This window comes from Aquarana catesbeiana, linkage group LG05 (assembly GCF_042186555.1).
Source record: "Aquarana catesbeiana isolate 2022-GZ linkage group LG05, ASM4218655v1, whole genome shotgun sequence".
NCBI classification, from domain to species: domain Eukaryota; kingdom Metazoa; phylum Chordata; class Amphibia; order Anura; family Ranidae; genus Aquarana; species Aquarana catesbeiana.
This window is the reverse complement of record NC_133328.1, coordinates 398,579,125-398,600,285: the sequence shown is the minus strand read 5'-3', so window position 1 is coordinate 398,600,285 and position 21,161 is coordinate 398,579,125. Positions and strand designations below refer to the sequence as shown.

Here is a 21,161-nt window from a genome sequence, read left to right as displayed (position 1 = left end):
TCATGGGAGAGACCTGTCAAAGTGGGCCAGTCTGGATGAAGTCCAGGGCCAAATTTTTGTCCCAGTCCAGCCCTGAGTGTAGCTATTTCAGTAACCCAATTATAAAAATTCCAGTAGCACTAAAATTTGTACAAAAACATGTAGTCTTAGAACCTACATAGTAGGTAAAATTTCAAAAAATCAACACAAGGAATATTATTTATATTTATAAACCTAGCGCAGTCTTTTCCTGTATTGCAACATGTGGAGGGAGTTTTTAACTTCACTCCACGCTTTGTCTGCGGTTATTTTACTGGAGACTTTGTTTTATTTTGCAGCATGAGGAGTGAGGCTCCACATGTTGCTTGCAGTCCATTAAGTAAGGCTATTGCCTTGTATTTCCAAATTTTTGTAGCTTTCACATTGTTAGTTATTGCTTTGCTTGGTTTGCTTTAAATCTAAAATCATATTTATATTGCTACGCTTCTCCTTTCTTATGCAGTTTGGGTCCTTCTTATTCTTTGGCCTCACGTGTTTTTTTACATCCGGGCAAAATTGGAATAATAATTATGTTCCAATAGTCAATTTTAATTTTATACATGGAAATGTTTTATACCTGTAATGGCATTTAGTATATACGCTTTTTTTGACTTATTTTGACTTTTTGTATAACGATTGATATCAAATCTTGTGCAGGTCCTCATGATGATTAATTTGATTTTGTTTATAGTCGTTTTGTGACTTTTCACATCTGCATCTGTATTTGTATTATTATCTATTATACATTTTTCTTTATTATTTCCGATTTTTTTAGCCTTTGATTGCACCACGTGGAGAAGCTGCATTTAGCTTACAACTACATATACATATATATCTTTTTATTTATTCATTCCTTTTAATTTTGTTGTATTCATTAGCTCTTTGCTTCTCCCTTTCAGGTGCAATTCATTTTGCGCATTAACAAGGTCTGATTTTATGGGGAGGTTTCTTCCAACATTGCTTTGCATTTGATTGGCTGTCTATTTTTCATTAGCTCCTTATATACATAAGATCAGATTTTGTTTATTCAGCTATGACTAAGCATCTGTTTGTGATGTGAAACACGTTAGCTGTTCTTCCCTGTCTTCGATGCCTAAGATATGTCTGTTCTTGGGTTTTAATCTTTCAATAAAGATGCCTTCAGCGGTGTGCGGCCGTCCAGGATTTTTCCTTCCTTCCTAATTTGAGCAGAGCCAGCACCTGCAAGATCATATAGGGCAGGTGTCTTCCACAGGCTGACCCCCCACCCCTTCAACCTCTGCAGCAATGCTGGCAGCACTCATACATCTATTTCCCAAAGACAACCTCTGTATATGACTCTGAGCACGTGCACTCAACTTCTTTGGTCGACCATGGCGAGGCCTGTTCTGAGTGGAACCTGTCCTGTTAAACCGCTGTATGGTCTTCGCCACCGTGCTGCAGGCCAGTTTCAGGGTCTTGGCAATCTTCTTATAGCCTAGGCCATGTTTATGTAAAGAAACATTTCTTTTTTTCAGATCCTCAGAGAATTCTTTGCCATGAGGTGCCATGTTGAACTTCCAGTGACCAGTATGAGAGAGTGAGAGCGATAACACCAAATTTAACACACCTGCTCCCCATTAACACCTGAGTCCTTGAACCACTAACGAGTCACATGACACCGGGGGAGGGAAAATGGGTAATTGAGCCCAATTTGGACATTTTCAATTAGGGGTGTACTCACTTTTGTTGCCAGCAGTTTAGACATTAATGGCTGTGTGTTGAGTTATTTTGAGGGGACAGAAAATTCACACTGTTATACAAGCTGTACACTCACTACTTTACATTGTAGCAAAGTGTCATTTCTTCAGTGTTGTCACATGAAAAGATATCATAAAATATTTACAAAAATGTGAGGGGTGTACTCACTTTTCTGAGATACTGTATTAACACAGAATGGTTAAAGCGGAACTTCACTTTCTCAATCAACATTAAAGTGGAGTTCCACTCAAAAGTGGAACCTCTGTCTATTAGCTTCCTCCCCCTTCCAGTGCCACATTTGGCACCTTTCAGGGGGAGGGTGGAATGGGTACCTGTTTTTGACAGGGCCCTGTCCCTACTTCCGTGAGACAGTGCCGAGGCGCTGTTCCTTGGAAGTTCGGCCCCCCTCCTCCTTCCACCGCCGCCGGGCCAATACAAAAGCTTCGTGCATGCGCAGTAGGGAAACAGCTATGAAGCTGAAAGGCTTTATTGACGGTTTACCTTAGTGGAGATGGCGGCTGCAGCACCCGGCAGCCAATCTGAAAATCGTCTGGGGTGCCGGCATTGCGGACTCCCTGGACAGGTAAGTGTCCTAATATTAAAAGTCAGCAGCTACAGTATTTGTGGCTGCTGACTTTTAATTTTTTTTCCCAGGCTGGAACACCTATTTAACTATTTTTAATCATTATGCTGCTAGCATTAGTAACTAGACATGAAGGATTGTTATATTCATTTTTTTTAAACTTTTTTTTACATTCCTTGTTTCCAGGTCTAGGCAAGTTATATCATATATCTCAGGAGTGTTCAGGAGTAGAGGGGGGGGGGGTTCTTAGCGAAGTACACCCTCTTGCATGCATGCCTGAGCTAAGGGCAGATGGATTCTAGGAAGCAAATGCTACATGAATCACCTGCCCTTACTCAAGATGACCACAGCCAGAAATGCTAGGGAGTGCTTTTCAAAGTGATTTAACAGCAAGATAGAGCATAGAGACATGGATGGATGGATATGTTTGTTTTAAATAATAAAAATTAGTTAAATAGCAGTTTTGGTTTGTGGTGCTCAGATGCAGTGTAATTCCACTTTAAAGTATGAGGTGTGTGTATTAAATAATGAGACTGATTAACCATTTCCGGACCGCCGCACGCTGATATACGTCCTAACTTTGAAGAGGGATATCTTTGTTATGGCAGGAGCTAGCTGCCATAACCCTGGTATCCTCTTCTTCAGCGGGCGGTCCGGTTTCCGATAATAGTGGTTTCTGCGGCGGATTCACCGCAAGATCACTTTTATCGGTGCCCTTCGCTGTATCGGTGCCCACCCGTCTCCATACCATTGCAGGGCCTTTTTTTTTTTTTTCAATTGACAAAATTTTTTTATTGCATTTTAGTGTAAATATGAAATCTGAGGTCTTTTTGACCCCAGATCTCATATTTAAGAGGTCTTGTCATGCTTTTTTTCTATTACAAGGGATGTTTACACAGTAACACATTTTTTTTTTAAAAGAACAGTATAAAAATAAAAAATTAAAGGTAACATAAATAAGAAAAAAATAAAAATAAATTTTAAACGCGCCCCATCCTGCCGAGCTCGCGTGCAGAAGAGAACTCATACGTGAGTAGTGCCCGCATATGAAAATGGTGTTCAAACCACACATGAGAGGTATTGCCGCGATCGGTAGAGCGAGAACAATGATTCTAGCTCTAGACCTCCTCTGTAACTTAAAACATGCAACCTGTAGAATTTTGTGAACGTCACCTATGGAGATTTTTAAGGGTAAAAGTTTATCGCCATTCCACGAGCGGGCGCAATTTTGAAGTGTGACATGTTGGGTATCAATTTAATCGGCGTAACATTATCTTTCACAGTATAAAAAAAAATAACTAAACGCTAACTTTCCTGGTGTCTTATTTTTTAATTCAAAAAAGTGTATTTTTTCCAAAGTGCGCTTGTAAGACTGCTGCACAAATACGGTGTGACAGAAAGTATTTCAACGACCACCATTTTATTTTCTAGGGTGTTAGAAAAAAATGTATAATGTTTGGGGGTTCTAAGTAATTTTCTAGCAAACAAACCTGTTTAACTTGTAAACAACAAATCTCAGAAAGAGGCTCGGTCCTTAAGTGGTTAAATAACTCACCTGTATTTATATGTATTACAAATGTAATGCTTGTCCCCTTCAATATATTCCTCATTTGCACTAATACATTTTTGCAGTCTTGTTTTCCACTGGTCGAAGGCATGGAGAACATCAATTCCTGTCAGCTGTTTCAACACATCCGCTGTTTCCTTCTTTACAGCATCAACTGACTCAAAACGTGTCCCTTTAAGCACTGATTTAACTTTTGGGAATTCATTCTCACGTCTCTCACTGAATTTTTTGTGTCACTCAAACACACCCGCACCAGACAGGCCGTCATTCCCATAAGCTGTAGTAAGCATTTGAAAACATTCTTTTGATGTTTTGTGCAATTTTACTAAAAATTTCAAATTGACAACTTTTAAACATAGCTTTTTTTTGGCACACTACAGAAAACACAACCAAACTAAATGGCGACTCACAATCAACTGAACGTCATAGAGTGTTGCTGCTTGTCATGCAGGTTCAAACATGTTCAAAGTCACCACGCATGCAGTTATAACCAGTAATAACTGCTTTGTTTACTAGGTGGGATCACAGTCTCATTTTTTAATAGACATACCTCATATACTGGCATAGCCCACTTTTAAGTACACAATGGGGTTTATTTACTAAAGCTGAAAAGTGCAAAATCAGGCTAATTTCTGCATAGAAACCAATGAGCTTCTAACCCCAGCTTGTTCAATCAAGCTTTGGTAATAAAACCTGGAAGCCCATTAGTTTCTATGCAGAAGTGAGCCTGATTTTGCACTTTCTAGCTTTAGTAAATAAACCCAATCGTGTACTTAAAAGTGGGGTATGCCTGTATGTGAATCCTTGTAAAACAACCCCTTCAGTTCAAAATAGAAATGAAAGGCAAAACATGTAATATATATATATATATATATATATATATATATATATATATATATATATATATATATATATATATATATATATATATATATATATATATATATATATATTGTATGTATACGCACATTCTAAATACCTTTTTTCACTTTTTATGTGATCACATAATCTCTGTTCTCAGCTGCATAATGAATTTAGAGAGTTGGGGATGGAGAAACATCAGCCCACTTATCTTTTTAGTGAATGGCTGTGCAGGGGGGGAGGGGTGTCAGAACAAGTCTTGGCCCTTGGAGGACAGGCAGGATGCTCTCCCAGCACAGCCAGAAAACTGACCAGGCTGGAAATGATCTGCTTCTATATCAAGTGTGGTCAGTTTGAAATAGGAAAGCAGGGGGACTGGCAGGGTCACCATGTATTTCAAATAAAGGAAACATTGAAAAGAAAACAGGATACTTTTTAACACAAGTACATTGTACAACAGACACATATCACAAATATGGAATGTAGGGGTAACATGTTCTTTAACCACTTCCTTACCAGGCCAATTCTGACATTTCTCTCCTACATGTAAAAATCATAATTTTTTTGCTAGAAAATTACATAGAACCCCCAAACATTATATATGTTTTTTTAGCAAAGAATACAATGGCGGTTGTTACAACTTTTTATCTCACACGGTATTTGCGCAGGAATTTTTCAAACGCGTTTTTTTGGGAAAAAAACAGTTTTGTGTTTAAAAAAAAAAACAAAACAGTAAAGTTAGCCCAATGTTTTTGCATACTGTGAAAGATGAAGTTACACCGGGTAAATAGATACCTAACATGTCATGCTTCAAAATTGCACACGCTCGTAGAATGGCGCCAATGTTCGGTACTTAAAAATCCCCATAGGCGACGCTTGAAATTTTTTTACTGGTTACATGTTTTGAGTTACAGAGGAGGTCTAGTGACAAAATGATTGCTCTCGCTCCAACGTTCACGGCGACACCTCACATGTATGGTTTGAACACCGTTTTCATATGTGGGCGGGACTTATGTATGCGTTCGCTTCTGCGTGCGAGCACACGGGGACAGCGACGCTTTAAATTTTTTTTTTTTTATTGATAATTATATTTTGTTTTTTTTATTTTGACACTTTTTTGAAAAAAAAAACATTTTTGATCACTTTTATTCCTATTACAAGGAATGTAAACATCCCTTGTAATAGGAATATAACATGACAGGTCAATAAGACCCCATATCTCACCATTAGGCTGGGAAGCCTGGAATAAAAAAATAAAATAAAATGATCACCGCTTCCCAGCCGAAGCGGCGCCGTTTTTTTGAATGGAGAGGCCGGACGTGACGTTATAACATCGCGCCTGGCCTCCGATGATCATAGAGACTCCGGCGACCATCTGGTCCGCCAGAAATCTCTATGATCTACATCCAGCGCCGGCGGATCCACTCTCCGCCTCACCGATCGTAACGGTGAGTCGTAGCAAGCACCGGAGGGCGGCGGGAGGGGGGGGACGTCCCCTCTCGCCTCCCATAGGAACGATCAAGCGGTGGAACAGCCGCTATGATCATTCCTATGGTGTAGAGATTCGCCGGCTGAAACCGGCAATATCTGAGTGATGTCTGTAACTACAGGCATCATTCAGATATACCCACCCAAAGCCCAGGACGTCATATGACGTGTGCGGGCGGGAAGTGGTTAAGTATGAATCTACCCTTGATTCCTCTGCACTTAACCTTAGTCAGGTCAAAGGGTACAGGATTCGTTGATGAAATTGTTATTGTATGTAGAAAGCAGCTTTATTGGAGAATGCTTTGATCCAAATCAATCTAGAACTGCCAGTGTAAACAACAAAACATTGTACATATCATAGCCACATCGAAACCATTAGAAAAAAAAATCATACATCTTTTCACTGGCAAAACAGCTAGACGCAGGGGTAGGCAACCTAGGCCCTCCAGCTGTGGTAAAACTACAAGTCCCATGAGACATTGCAAGACACTGACAATCACAGGCATGACTCCTAGAGGCAGAGGCATGATGGGATTTGTAGTTTCAAAACAGCTGGAGTGCTGAGGTTGCCTACACCTGAGCTAGAGAGATGAGATATGGGTTATTGCACATCATTACCCTTTGTATGATATTAATAAAAAGTTTATCTTTACACATCTTCAATTTCAAATTTCTCCCCTGAAAATCTAGTCTTAGTTTACTCACTACTACTTTCCAGTATCCTGTATTCAAGACATCTATAACCACTCATCTGCATCTTTATACTTTACCTCCATCAATTCCATTCACAACATCATTTGCAGCAGACTTGGAAAAGGTGGATGAAGCGAGGGCTGTCTCGAGACGAATAACAGCTTTCTCCAGCCTGTCCATTAACCCTTGCACATCTGCCATCTTGCACACCTAGAGTAAGAAACACAGAAGTTATTTTTTTCTCATGTGAGTAACAACCTGAACAGCAAGGCCTAATACTGCTATCTTGTCATCGCAGTATCCTGTACAAGGTTTCAAAATTCTACCTTGCCTGCCAGTGCCAGCTAGCTGGTTCCTTTTTGGAGCTGCCCCAGCACAGCCTGTGAAATGCAATTGGTGAAATACTGTATTGCGTATTTCAGTATGCTTTCACTGGGACTGATCACTTAGTACTTAAAGTATATCTAAATCCATGATCAAAAATGTAATTGATTGCAGCTTACCAGTCGTTTGATGTGTTGGCTGCATTCTTTCCTTTTTTCATGCTGTGCACATTTTATACAAGTACAGATAATACCTATTGATCCTGCCAGAAATCTGATACCTTCGTAACCTCCTATGCACTTAAGTGAAACCTCAAACAATACTATAAGACTTCTCAGTTCTTTTCTGTGAACTGCAGAACCCGTCCCCATATGTTATGGAGATAAGAAGAGGGGAGATATTTGTAGTCCAAATCAGGAGGGCAGCTTTAGGTGACAATGTTGCTGCTCCATAGATACAGTACAGTGAGTAAGTATTGTTGGCCTAGCACTGGAATTCTGGTACTGGCAGGATTACCAGGTGACAAGAAAGCAAAAACCCCCAAAAAACTGAAAAAGTAAACTTCTGCAGTCACCGTATGCGACAATTTACGCATCGCTTTCTATATACTGTATATTTTGTTAAAAATGTATATATTGGTGACTGTTTTGTTAGTAGTCTGCTAAAAATAAATATTCTATTAATGGATACATGCTGATTTGAAAAAAATAACCCACTTGCATCTTATTTCTATTCAGTAATCAATTTCTAATTCTAAAAATTCTAGTAGGGTGAAAGATACACCTTAAAATAGAACTAAAGGCAAAACCTTTTTTTTCAATTTGGATAGTGTAAGGGAGGGTTATAATCCCCATCAGGTTTTTTGCCATTTATTTCCCACTGGGGAGATTTCCCTTCATGTCCTGTCTCATAGCCAAAACAGGAAGTGGGAGGAAATCCCTCCAAAGTGAGGTAGTACCGGATTGTCACCAGGGTCACCAGAACTAGTGTCCGCCAAATGGAAGATTTACCCTCTTTTCCTGTTCTGCTGACAACTATAAATTGGGGATTTTCTCTCACTTTTACTTTTGGTGATAACAGTAAGGAAAGGAGAGGGCAAATCTCCATAACGGGAGCTCAAACAACAAGAAATGCCTGACAGATGTTCTAATTCCTCAAAGCTAAAGAAATAGTTTTTCCCTTAAGTTTATTTTAATAATTCTCTTGGGCAAACCCAGTAAATCAAGTGAAGATATTTGGCTTCTATAGCCTGGAAAACTGCTAGTATGCAGTTTAGTGGGGGAGACATCTGAAATGCAAATATCAGATTTGGCTGGGCTGACTCATTGGGGATATGAGCTTTGTAGTATATGTGTGAGGTAGCACTTAGACCTTGTTGGTGATGGTCTGTGGTGGTACGACCTGAGTCCTCAGAGTGGGAAGATGGTGGAGGTAGCTGAGGACTGTCTGTGTGAACAGAAAGTCTTAAAAACTTCAACAGGTTGGAGAGCAATAATCCCTTCCTCAAAGCTTTGGTAGTGTTAGATCTGTTGTCAGTCTGTGTCATGATATAAGTGTTGCACCTACAGTGGCATAATATTTTCATCATTATCATAATAGGACACAGATGGCATTGTCAATGACCAATACTATCAAGATCTGAAGAAGAGGAAGTCCATATTGCGTTGGCTATGTCTTACATCATATACCAAGTGATCACTGTTCTCCCACAGGATGGAGTTTCCAAGACATTCAGTACATGCACTATGCTCCTCACCTAAATAAACAACTTCCTATTAGCGATGTTATTGTTTATGTTGTCTATATACATGTGGGCATTGGATGTAAAAGCACATTCAGCACCCATGTGGTGTCCAGACCATATTTCCTGGCTTTCAAATGCAGGGGTGGTGCCACCAGGAGAAGCAATGAAAGCAAAGGTACCAAGTTCAGCCCTAGCAACATTTTGGAGAAGGCAAAATATGCAATCGCTTTGTTTTTATGACCAAAAAATATCTGGTTGAGCAGTCTACCAGCTCCTACTAAGAATATATTAAGGGACTCTACAATAACTACTTCAGGGTGTGTGTGTGTGTGTGGAGGGATACTATAGGAACACTCTTAAACAGAGCATATAGCACAGCGGCATGGAGGGGGGGGGGGGATATTATAGGTACACTCTTAAACAGAGCATATAGCACAGGGATCTCCAGATTTTCTAAAAAAAGGGTCAGTTTACTGTCCTTCAGACTTTAGGGGGGCCGGACTGGGGCCATTGGGAGTAGAAATTGTCCTTGCATCAGTGGGAGTAAACAATGCATCTTTGGTATTAGGGGGAAGAATAGAGCCCCATCGTTAATGTCAGTGGAAGGAATAGTGCCCCATCATTTGTGTCAGTGGGAGATATAGTGCTCCATTGTTGATGTCAGTTTCAAGAATTATGCCCCATTGTTGGTGTCAGTGGTAAGAATAGTGTCTTGTATCAGTGGGATGAAAAGTGCCCCAAGAGCCAGATAAAGGGAAGCAAAGGGCCGCATCCGGCCCCCAGGCAAGCAGTTTAAAGACCACTGATATAGTATTTAGCCTGTTTGTCATAATAAAACTTTGTTTCTATTGCATTATTATCTGAAAGATGTTCTTTCTACACATTTAAAAATGTAAAACAAAACATCAGCAACTTCCTGAGCTGTAAATTACAGAATTAATGTGTGTACTTCATGTTCTCTTTATTGATACAAATGACGTCCTGATACATTTGCCAGGAAGGAAAAAAAAAAAACACTCTTCGATACTTCATGTCCTCATTTGTGTAAATAGCTTTATTGTACTTTACTGTATAAAATAAACACTGAAATTACTCAGCATTGGTGACAAGCAAATAGTTATCTTAGAAACATAAACTATAAAGTGCAGTGCAATAAATCTATCACACATGTATATCAAAGTCCATATAACAAGACAAGTGAAACACAAGTCTCAGATAAGGTGAGCAGAATGTATCCACGTGTTTGGAAAAGAATCCGGAGCACAAATCTGAAGTGATAATCCCTCCACCTCCAAAATATTCATTTAGCACACCTCATGTAGTTGACCCTTGAACTAACAGGCAGTCACAAGCCCATGGAGCAAAGTACAGCAGAGTACTGATGTTCCAAATCTCCAATACAATACACCAGGACCCCGGGCCCTGATGAGGAAGTTCTGGTTAACGTAACGTGTATGGGGGGGAGGAGCTACCTTCGGATAACGTCACCCGCTGCCATCCTATGTTCATACACAGTGTCCTCTGTTATGTGCCTGATTTTAATTGATACCCCGTGAGTAGCAAATTTTTGTTTTGCTTTTTTAAAGCATTGGATTATTCTAATGGAGAAACTTAGATCTTGTTTTTATTTGTATGATCCGGGTGTTGGGTCCTGGTGTTCCTCAGTGTTTTCACATTAAAAGATAGAATAAAATATTTACAAAAATCTGAGGGGTGAGATACTTTTGTGAGATACTGTAACTATGCCTTTCACTGTGATATTTGCAGACAGTGCTTATTCTTTATCAGAAGGCTCACTACAAGGTTGTCATTTAAGATAGCTGTGTCTAAAAGGTGACTACTTCTGCTGTGCTGTCTCTTTAGCAAACCCCTAGTGTTCTGGGGATCCTTCTTCACGTATTAAACATTTAATATAAAAACAAAAAAACTGATATAAAACCAGATGATATAAATCAATTTAAAAATGTATAAACCATATAAGAATCACTAAAGCCATTTTAGTTTCTCTTAAAAAAGTGCTGTATTATTAAGGATGAGTGGTGCATACCAGATTTCAAGCAGAACTCCAGCCAAAAGTAACAGGATAAAATGAGCAGAGCAAAAAAAGATAAAATAAAAACTGCTTTTGCAGCAATATTCAGCTTCAATCCAGATATTTTCCCTGCAGTACTCTTTTTTCTGTTGCTAGATTGTTCTTAATCTGATGGCCAGCATCATTCAACCCATTTCCTTGTACCTTGAACAGCTTGGACCTATCCCATCCTGTGACTGGAATGAAAGGAGGAGCAGCACAGCAATGCGCTCATCACTCTGCCAGTCTGCCCTCTCCTTTTATCAGCATGCTTGTGTCAAGCACATGACCTGATTGGCTCCTTGTGCTGCTTCTTTCTATCACACTTCAGTGATGCTATATAAAGACTGCAAGAGGTTGACACCAGGTCAAATTTTGGTACTTACACTACTTGTATTTAAAAGGTACATTTAATGAGGCACTAACGATTACAGAGCTGCATTAATTTGTGTATTTTACATCTAATATCAGTGTATAGTTTTAGCTGGTAGTTTACCTTCACAGTAGACTTTACTGTACTATTGTACATTACATTTGTCATTTGATAGGCCACAATCTCTATATCCTCAAATGAAAGGTCCATGCAATATGCAGGACCAACATGGGAGAGCCAAAGGGGAATGCATGTTCCCTGTTCTGTATTTCAGGATGACAATTGGTGGGCAGCAGCCTCCGCAGGGTAGCAACAAGCAGCTGATTGGTGCAATCTGGCGTTCCCCTTAAGCCCGCGAATTTCAGAGGTGATAAAAGAGGGCCGTCCGGCCGTTACCGTCAGACCGTGTGGCGCAGGACCAGGACTCACACCACAGCGCAAGGATGGAGAACCGTTCGCCTGTGGGAAGACTGTGGGCCGAGGACCGCTCTGAGGAAGATAGGAGACGTTCTGTGCCCAAAACTTTTCAAAATTGGTTATAAGCTTTCTGCATTTATGCAGCGGTGCTGGGTGAGCAATCCCCAGATAAATGTTCAGGCTTATTTCAGCACGTGGACATAATTGCGGAAGCTTTTCGTCATTTTGGTGGTACCTCATGGTTTACCTATGATGAAAATTTCAGACAGAAATTGGCGGTTCATCCATCTTTAAAATGGGGTTGTAAGGATGTCGGCTTATGGCTGAACCTAATGCTCCCGCAGAAGCCCTCATTTACACCTCGAACGGTTGCCCCACAGAATGCCTTTCGCAAAGGGTTCTGTTTTGCTTTTAATGAAGGGCAGTGTAAATTCCTGTCAAACTGTAGGTATAAACACGAGTGCTCCTATTGCAATGGGGCCCACCCAGCGAATAGGTGCTTTCGGAAGTCATCAGCAACTTCCCTCCCATCCTTATCCAGGGACACTGGTGGCAAAAGCCATGACTCCAGTGAGTTTGTTAAGAATGCGACCGTGGTTAGATCTCTACCCAGATCGCAGGATGGCACGGCTCCTAATTGACGATTTCCAGGATGGTTTCTTGGTTCCCTCATTTTCTGGGCCGGGTTGCGTTTTTGTAAAGAACTTACTGTCTGCTAGGAGGCATCCTGTCATTGTTCAGGAAAAAATAGATAAAGAGGTTAATGAAGGCCGGGTAGCTGGCCCTTTCCGCAGTCCACCGTTTTCTAATTTCCGTCTTTCTCCTTTGGGCATTGTCCCCAAGAAGGAGCAGGGTACTTTCAGACTTATCCATCATTTGTCCTTCCCAGCTGACAATTCTCTTAATGACGAGGTTTCAGAAATCCTTGCCCCTGTTTCTTACTCCTCTTTTGATGAAGCTCTAATGCTTTTGAAGCGTTTTGGACAGGGGGCGTTGTTAGCTAAGGCAGACATCAAATCTGCTTTCGTGCACCCGCAAGGTTTCAATTCCCTGGGTTTTTATTTCCAAGACAAATTTTATTTTGACAAATGTTTGCCCATGGGCTTCTCCTTATCATGTTTTTATTTTGAGGCTTTTGCTACATTTCTACATTGGGTTTTGTCGGAAGGTTCCCCTACTGGGGGTCTGCTACATTACTTAGATAATTTCCTTTTTATTGGCCCAAAGGACTCACAGTTATGTCTTGAATCATTGAACTCCTTCTTTGATATCTGTGATTCCTTTGGGATTCCAATTGCGCATGAGAAAACTTTATTTCCATCAACTACTATTGAATTCCTGGGGATTATCATAGACTCATCACTGATGGAGTTTAGGCTACCCAAAGAAAAGTTGTTCCGTATGAGAGCAATGATCTCGTTGTTTTTATCCAAACGCAAGGTTTTGTTGAAGGAGGCTCAATCCCTATTAGGTCTTTTTGCGTTTGCAGCTCGGGTCATTCCTATTGCCAGAATTTTTTCTAGGCGCTTTGCTTTGGCTACGAGGGGTTTGAAGAATCCTTACTCTCATGTTTGCATTTCTGCAAACGTCAAAGAAGACTTAAGAATATGGGATTCTTTCCTTTGTAATTTTAATGGGTCTACGGCCTGGCAGCATCCTTTTATAGACAATTTTAAGCTGAATTTCTTTACAGATGCCGCTGGTACATCCGGCTTTGGAGTCTTCCTGAATGGTCTCTGGTGTGCCTCTGAATGGCATTCCAGTTGGCGGCTTCCAGATATTTTGCATAATATAGTCCTCCTCGAGTTGTTTCCTGTGGTAGTTTCTGTGGTAATCTGGAAAGATAAGTTCATGAATCGCAGGGTAATGGTTCATACAGATAACAAAGGTGTACTTTTTGCTATCAACACATTGTCATCCAAGTCAGAGCCAGTTATCAAACTCTTACGTTTTTTAGTTTTGCACTGCATGCGTTTCAATATCTGGTTGAAAGCTCGCCACATTGCAGGTGAAGATAATACAATAGCTGACGCTTATTCTCGTTTGCAGTTTCACAGATTCCGGGAGTTGGTTCCATCAGCGGATCGACATGGCACCCCTTGCCCAGATTGCCTCTGGGGCTTGATTTGGGACTGATAACTGCTCATCTCCAGAATTCGGTAGCACAGAAGACATGGCGAGACTATAACCTAGCCTGGTCCAGATGGTGCTCTTTTTGCTCTGACATGGTGGTGGATGTTTTAGACGTTAATGATTATAACGCTTTGGCTTTTGTGTCCTACCTGATGCAGGCCCAGCTCAGCCCTGCCTCAGTTAGTAAGATTTTAGCCGGGGTTTCCTTTTTTCTTAAATTTTCTGGCAGACCTGCCTTGACCTCTTTTTTCTCGGTCAGTCAGATCCTTAAAGGATTTCGGAAGTCCTCGCCTACAAAGGATGCTAGGTGCCCTATTTCAGTTTCTTTATTAATCAGACTAATGTTGGTTTTGGAGGATGTTTGTTTTTCTAGTTTTGAACTCCTGCTTTTCAGGGCAGCATTTTCGGTGACCCTTTTCGGTGCCCTGCGGATGGGTGAGTTTACGGCTCAAAACAAATCATCTTCTTCTTTTCTGTTGTTCTCTCATGTGTCCATGCAGCCGGACGGTTTACGTCTTTTTCTTTGCAGGTCCAAAACTTTTGGGTTGGGTAATGGTAAGTGGATATCTCTGGCCTCCTCTCCCAACCTGTTGCTATGCCCTGTTGCCCACATGGCCAATTATATAGCGGTTAGACCCTGCTTTGACGGTTCTTTCTTTATCCATCAGGACTTGTCTCCTTTGACCAGATATCAGTTTTCTGCTGTGCTTTCCTCATGCATTAAGCGCCTTAACCTAGCAGGTTTGAAATTCTCATCACACTCCTTTAGATTTGGGGCTGCCACTATGGCTAACCTATTGGGTTTCCCTCCTGAGAGTCAAAAGAGGGTTGGCAGATGGGTTAGTAATAGGTATAAGCTTTATGTTCGCCCTGAATTGTTAATTGTCTGATTTTATTTTTCAGATCCTCCTAAATACATTATTTGGATTGTAGGCCACTCCTACGTTTATTGGGCTGAAAGGCTGTCTGCATCCAGGAGCTATTCCAGCAATTTAGGTCTGGACTTTAACGAATTTAAGATTTTGTGGTCTGGTGTTAGGGGTCTGAGATGGCGTAATCTTAGAGACCATTTACTATATTTATCTTCTATTTGGCCCACCCCGGTAGTTTTAGTTATTCATTTGGGAGCGAACGATATTGGCAAGGTTAGGACGTGGGAATTGCTTTGCGAGATGAAGAACGATTTTTGTGCCGTCAAGCTGCTGTTTCCTCGTACTATTTTGGCCTTTTCTGAAATGGTCCCTAGGCTCCTTTGGTCCCCCTGGGGTAATTTCTTTTATGTGGATAAAATTAGGAGACGTTTGAATAGGACCATTCATAATTTCCTTGCATCATCTGGGAGTTTGTCCTTCCGCCACTTAGAGTTGGAGGGTTTTATTCCAGGATTATTTAGAGAAGATTTGGTGCACCTATCAGACATTGGTATTGATATTTTCAATATGGGTCTGCAAAATTTGATTGAGAATGCCATGGTGTTGGGGGGACCTCAGCCAGCAGCTGCTCTCCTGGCCTCGGTCGGTGGGGAATAGTCGTCCAGCATTGTCTGGATGGACACCGTATAAATTTTGATGGTTATATAGCCAAGATGGCTTCATATTTATTTGTATTTATTTAAACATTGACAGGTTACCCTTGAACAACACCATGGCCAATATTTTATTACCAAATTAATAAATGGTTAAAGAAAGAATTGTTGTTGTCTCTTTGTTTAATAACTCCTTTGTGCTAGCCCATGAAAGGTCCATGCAATATGCAGGACCAACATGGGAGAGCCAAAGGGGAATGCATGTTCCCTGTTCTGTATTTCAGGATGACAATTGGTGGGCAGCAGCCTCCGCAGGGTAGCAACAAGCAGCTGGTTGGTGCAATCTGGCGGGCCCCTTAAGCCCGCGAATTTCAGAGGTGATAAAAGAGGGCCGTCCGGCCGTTACCGTCAGACCGTGTGGCGCAGGACCGGGACTCCCATCTCCCCACCCCTTTATTTAATACATTAGTCATGGGTTGTTCAGTGGGGAATAGTCGTCCAGCATTGTCTGGATGGACACCGTATAAATTTTGATGGTTATATAGCCAAGATGGCTTCATATTTATTTGTATTTATTTAAACATTGACAGGTTACCCTTGAACAACACCATGGCCAATATTTTATTACCAAATTAATAAATGGTTAAAGAAAGAATTGTTGTTGTCTCTTTGTTTAATAACTCCTTTGTGCTAGCCCATGAGAAATCTATTTCTAATATATGCTTTCATATGCATTTATTGTACCAAAAGTTCACAGTTGTGAAAAAAAGCATCATACTAAAGATTTTTTACACATTCATTTATGGCAAATAACCCTGCCTGGACATTTATTTGGAATTCCGCAGTTAAATGTGTTTGCATATCTCAGCTGCAGCGTCTAATCTTGAATAAGTTAATTGGTGCACATGCTGGAGGTTTTTCTTATTTAGTCACGCATGGCAGATGGCCCTGCTTGGACAATACTTGTATTATTTGGAGATCTGCAGCTATACAGTACATGCTACATGCCAGTAGTAGTGTTTTATCTGAATGAGTCTTTTTGGTGCACCCTTTGTGAAAAAGGTCCCTCATGCTGGAGTTATTCTTTATTCATGTATAGAGATATTTGAGAACTTTGCTGTATGATATGTATGTAGTAAATTAATTATACCAAGACATTTAGGGTCATTATGGGGAATGATTCTAATAATGCTATGGAATTGGTTGCGATCATGTTTGATCAATTATTTGCAAAATATATTATCTATCTATCTATCTATCTATCTATTCTATCTATCTATCTATCTATCTATCTATCTATCTATCTATCTATCTATCTATCTATCTATCTATCTATCTATCTATCTATCTATCTATCTATCTATCTATCTATCTATCTATCTATCTATCTATCTATCTATCTATCTATCTATCTATCTATCTTAGAATGGCATCTATCCATCATGACATGCTACAGAAGACTGTCAGAGAGCCAGGGGACATGTTATAAGAGACTTCAGGGGTCATTGCCATTACAACCCCCTTAAAAAAATACAGGCACCATATTTAATATTTCTGTTCATAAAATATTGGAGCAAAAAATACACAAAAGAAAAAAAAATATGACAGCACAGCAAAGTAAGTAAAAGAATTGTGAAATATTAACCAAAGTGTTTAACATGTAGAATCCAGTAAACTATATTATCAGGCTCCAAAAATGATTCATACATTTAGGTTAGGCATCAGGGATCCATGAGTTTATGGTGAAAAATAATTTGTAAATGCTATTTGTTTAGTGTCTATTTGGTTAATAGCTTTAAACAGCCCCTCTACATTTAGCCCTGGTTCACACCAGTGAGATTTGTCATGCGATTTGACAGTTCAAAATTACATGACAAACCGCACCCCATTGCCAACAATGGAACCTTTCAAATCTTTGCGATGTAAGTGGCAGCGACTTTGAATAAGGTTCCTGCACTGCTTTTTTGTGATTTCATTGCGACTTGCATTCACTTCTGTTAAATGAAGTCGCAAGCCACAATGAAATGGCACATCAAAATCGCACCGATCGGGCGGCTTTGAAATTGCGCTGAAGTAGCGTGTTTTCAAAGCCGCACTGGCGTGAACCAGGGCTAAAAGTAACTTAAGGCAAAACTTTTGTTTTTTTTCGTTTTGGATAGAGTGGAGCGGGATTAGAATGCTTGTCAGTTTTTATGGCTTTCTGTGCCCTCGTTAAGGAGATTCATCATCTCTATTTGTCCTGTTTAGCATTATCATTGAAAGTGAAAGTAAAAGAAAATCCAAAATTTTGGGTTGTCCCCAGAAAAGTAATAGAGGGGAAATCCTCCAATGGGGGGCACTAGTTCTGGTGACCTGTGGGTCTCCAAGAGATTCCCTTAACCACTTCCTGCCCATAGGATGTCATATGAGCTATAGGCATCATCCAGATATCTGTGTTTTTCAGATTTTAGTTAGGGGTATCAGAGTAAAGGGGGCTGAATACAAATGCACACCACACTTTTCAGATTTTTTTTGTAAAAAAATTTGAAAACCATTTATCATTTTCCTTCCACTTCACAATTATATACAACTTTGTGTTGGTCTATCATATAAAATCCCAATTAAATACATTTACGTTTTTGGTTGTAACATGACAAAATGTGGAAAATTTCAAGGGGTATGAATACTTTTTCAGGGCACTGCATTTACTCGGCCTAACATCATCTTTTACATTAAACAAAAAATGAGGTTAAATAATGTGTTTTGTTTGTTAACCGCTTGCGGACCAGCGAACGCAGTTTTATTGCAGCAGGTTGGCTCCGCTGCGTGAAATCACGTTACTGTACATGATCTTGCGAGGTCCGGATACCAGGCGCGCGCGCCCGCCGCATGCTCCATGAGTCCGCGGGGATACCCGCGATCGTATCACGGAGAGGAAGAACGGGGAAGTGCTGATGTAAACAAGCATTTCCCCGTTCTGCCTAATGACAGGACACTGATCACAGCGTGTCACACATAGCCCATCCCCCCCACAGTTTGAATCACTCCCTAGGACACACTTAACCCCTGCAGCACCCCCTCCTGGTTAACCCCTTCACTGCCAGTCACATTTACACAGTAATCAGTGCATTTTTAATCGCACTGATCGCTGTATAATTGTGAATGGTCCCAAAATAGTGCCAAAAGTGTCCGATATGTCCGCCATAATGTCGCAGTCATGATAAAAATCGCTGATCACCGCCATTACTAGTAAAAAAAAAATATTAATAAAAATGCCATAAAACTATCCCCTATTTTGTAGAAGCTATAACTTTTGTGCAAACCAATCACTAAACGCTTTTTGTGATTTTTTTTTACCAAAAGTATGTAGAAGAATACGTATCGGCCTAAACTGAGGAAAAAAAATGTTTTTTCATATATTTTTGGGGATATTTATTATAGCAAAAAGTAAAAAATATTGCTTTTTTTCAAAATTGTCACTCTTTTTTTGTTTATAGCGCAAAAAGTAAAAACCGCAGAGGCGATCAAATACCACCAAAAGAAAGCTCTATTTGTGGGAAAAAAAGGACGTCAATTTTGTTTGGGTACAACGTCGCTCGACCACGCAATTGTCAGTTAAAGCGCCGCAGTGCCGAATCGCAAAAAACGCTCTGGTCAGGAAGGAGGTAAATTCCTCCGGGGCTGAAGCAGTTAAAATTCATGAAAAATGTTTTTATTTTATTTTTTTCGCTAGGGTCTCTGCTAAAAAAATATATATAATGCTTGGGGGTTCTGTGTAATTTTCTACCAAAAGAATGATGATTTTTTTATATGTAGGAGAGGAATGCCAGAATTGGCCCAGTATGGAAGTGGTTATTTTGAAGGGGTTTGCTTTCACTTCCTGTTTGGATATAGGACAGGACCTTAATGGAAATCTCACCAATGGGACACAGATGGCGAGAATAAATATCAGACAGGAGTTATAGCCCTCCCTTACTCTAGCCAAAATGAAAGAAAAAGTTTCGCCCATAGTTCTACTTTAAAGCAAATATATCATGAGAGGCATAATTGGCTTCCACTGCTGCAGGTGCTTGATGTCTGGCTATTATGTGGTCTATGGCTCAGTGTCTGCACTACTTTCTGAGTCACTGGGCTTGGAATAAATATGCAGATCATTTAAGTCAGTGTAAATTCAGAAGTCCTCTAATCCCTCTTTGCATGTTTCCAAGGTGAGTGACTCAAAGGCTAGAATGACAGCAAGGCAGCTAGCATCTTCAGATGGCGAGCTCAGCATTGTTTTCATCATGAAAGTCCAGGGAATACCACCTTCAACCATTAGAACCTCATTATAAAACTTTTCTACTTTTCTGCTTTTGTTGAAAGTTAGGTTACCTAAAGTACCCATTGCAGATTCACCAAGGAAAGCCTCTGATCGGACCATCCCCTCTAGGCCATGAAAAGCAATGGTGTCTTCCTGAAAAAAAATCTGGTTTATTTTCTCTAGAAAACACCCACTAAGGTTTTCAGTGAATATTCTGTATCTGAGGAATGGCCAAGCATACATGGCCTACCACCAATAAAGTACAGGCAGCACACTGCTGAGTAAATGACAGATGGCTAGAGGTAGAGAATGCCCTAGTTCCATAAAACGCATTTGTCAGTCTAGATTTTTTTCCTCTAGAGCTATTTTTAAAATGAGTAAAAATGTCAGGCCATTGTATGCATATAAAATGAGCCCACCTCTAATTTCTGTTAATTAAAGCCTCAGAAATGTGCTAGTCTAGTGAAAGGAAGCAGATATCCTAGCATCCCTCCTCTGCATCCTTATGTCTCCAGGCTGTCATTTTTCCTGTACTACATGAACTTCTGCCACAGGGAAACTGCTATAATCATTTGTGTGTCAATCAAGGCCTTTTTTTTTTCTGACGGAACAGTATTCTACTGCACCACACTTAGCATTTATGCCTATACACCATTAGAGGTAATCACCTTTTCTAAAGTACTGTGCGTGCCATGTAATTATATGTTTGTAACAAATAAACTCATTATGTAGTATATAGCGCAGAACGCAGAGCGTTTTAGGAAGCATTATAATCAGGCAAATCTAAATTTTCTCAAAAACCATAAAAGAAATGACTAATTCAGAAATATAGACACCATGCTGCTTGTGGTTAGGGATTATTGTATGGGAGACTGAACCTGATCACCTACACAAGTGTATAAAAATAAATTTCTAAATCTTTTGTTCATATTCACAGGGGCGTTCTACAGACTCCTGCCTTCCTCCTGTCTTCAATTGGGCAGGATAATTGGAAGTTCTCCTGCAGTCAGTATTTATCAGTAATGCACTGTTAAACCGTTTAAAAGGTCATAAAATATAACCGCAATGGGCCACATACATACAGCTGTCTGAAGGAAGAATAGTTCTTGTTTTTCTTGCCAGCCAATCAGATCCTTACTTTTATTCTTACATTCCGAGCTGGAAACATAAAACTATAACCTGACTGGCTGCTATGAGCAATAAGAGCTCTTTTTAATGCATGAAATCTAAGAAAAGCTTTAAGAAAGACATGCAGAGAAGCTGGTTGCAGACAGTGAAATCAGCTCCTCAACCACATTCCAGCATGCTTAGAAACAATCTGATGAAAATACCAAACCTACATTAGATACATGTCCCACCTGAACAG

The 21,161-nt window shown here is 40.2% G+C and overlaps 1 protein-coding gene across 2 annotated transcripts in view; it reads right to left on the bottom strand.

Moving 5' to 3' along the window:
* Positions 1-21,161, bottom strand: part of CAP2 (cyclase associated actin cytoskeleton regulatory protein 2) — a 212,310-nt gene that overhangs the window by 163,528 nt on the left and 27,621 nt on the right. For both annotated transcript variants that reach the window (XM_073631112.1, XM_073631111.1), the window contains one exon: positions 7,007-7,139. In XM_073631112.1, coding sequence (XP_073487213.1) covers positions 7,007-7,130 — 124 coding nt within the window. In that variant the 5' untranslated portion in view covers positions 7,131-7,139. The remainder of the gene's footprint in view (positions 1-7,006; positions 7,140-21,161) is intronic.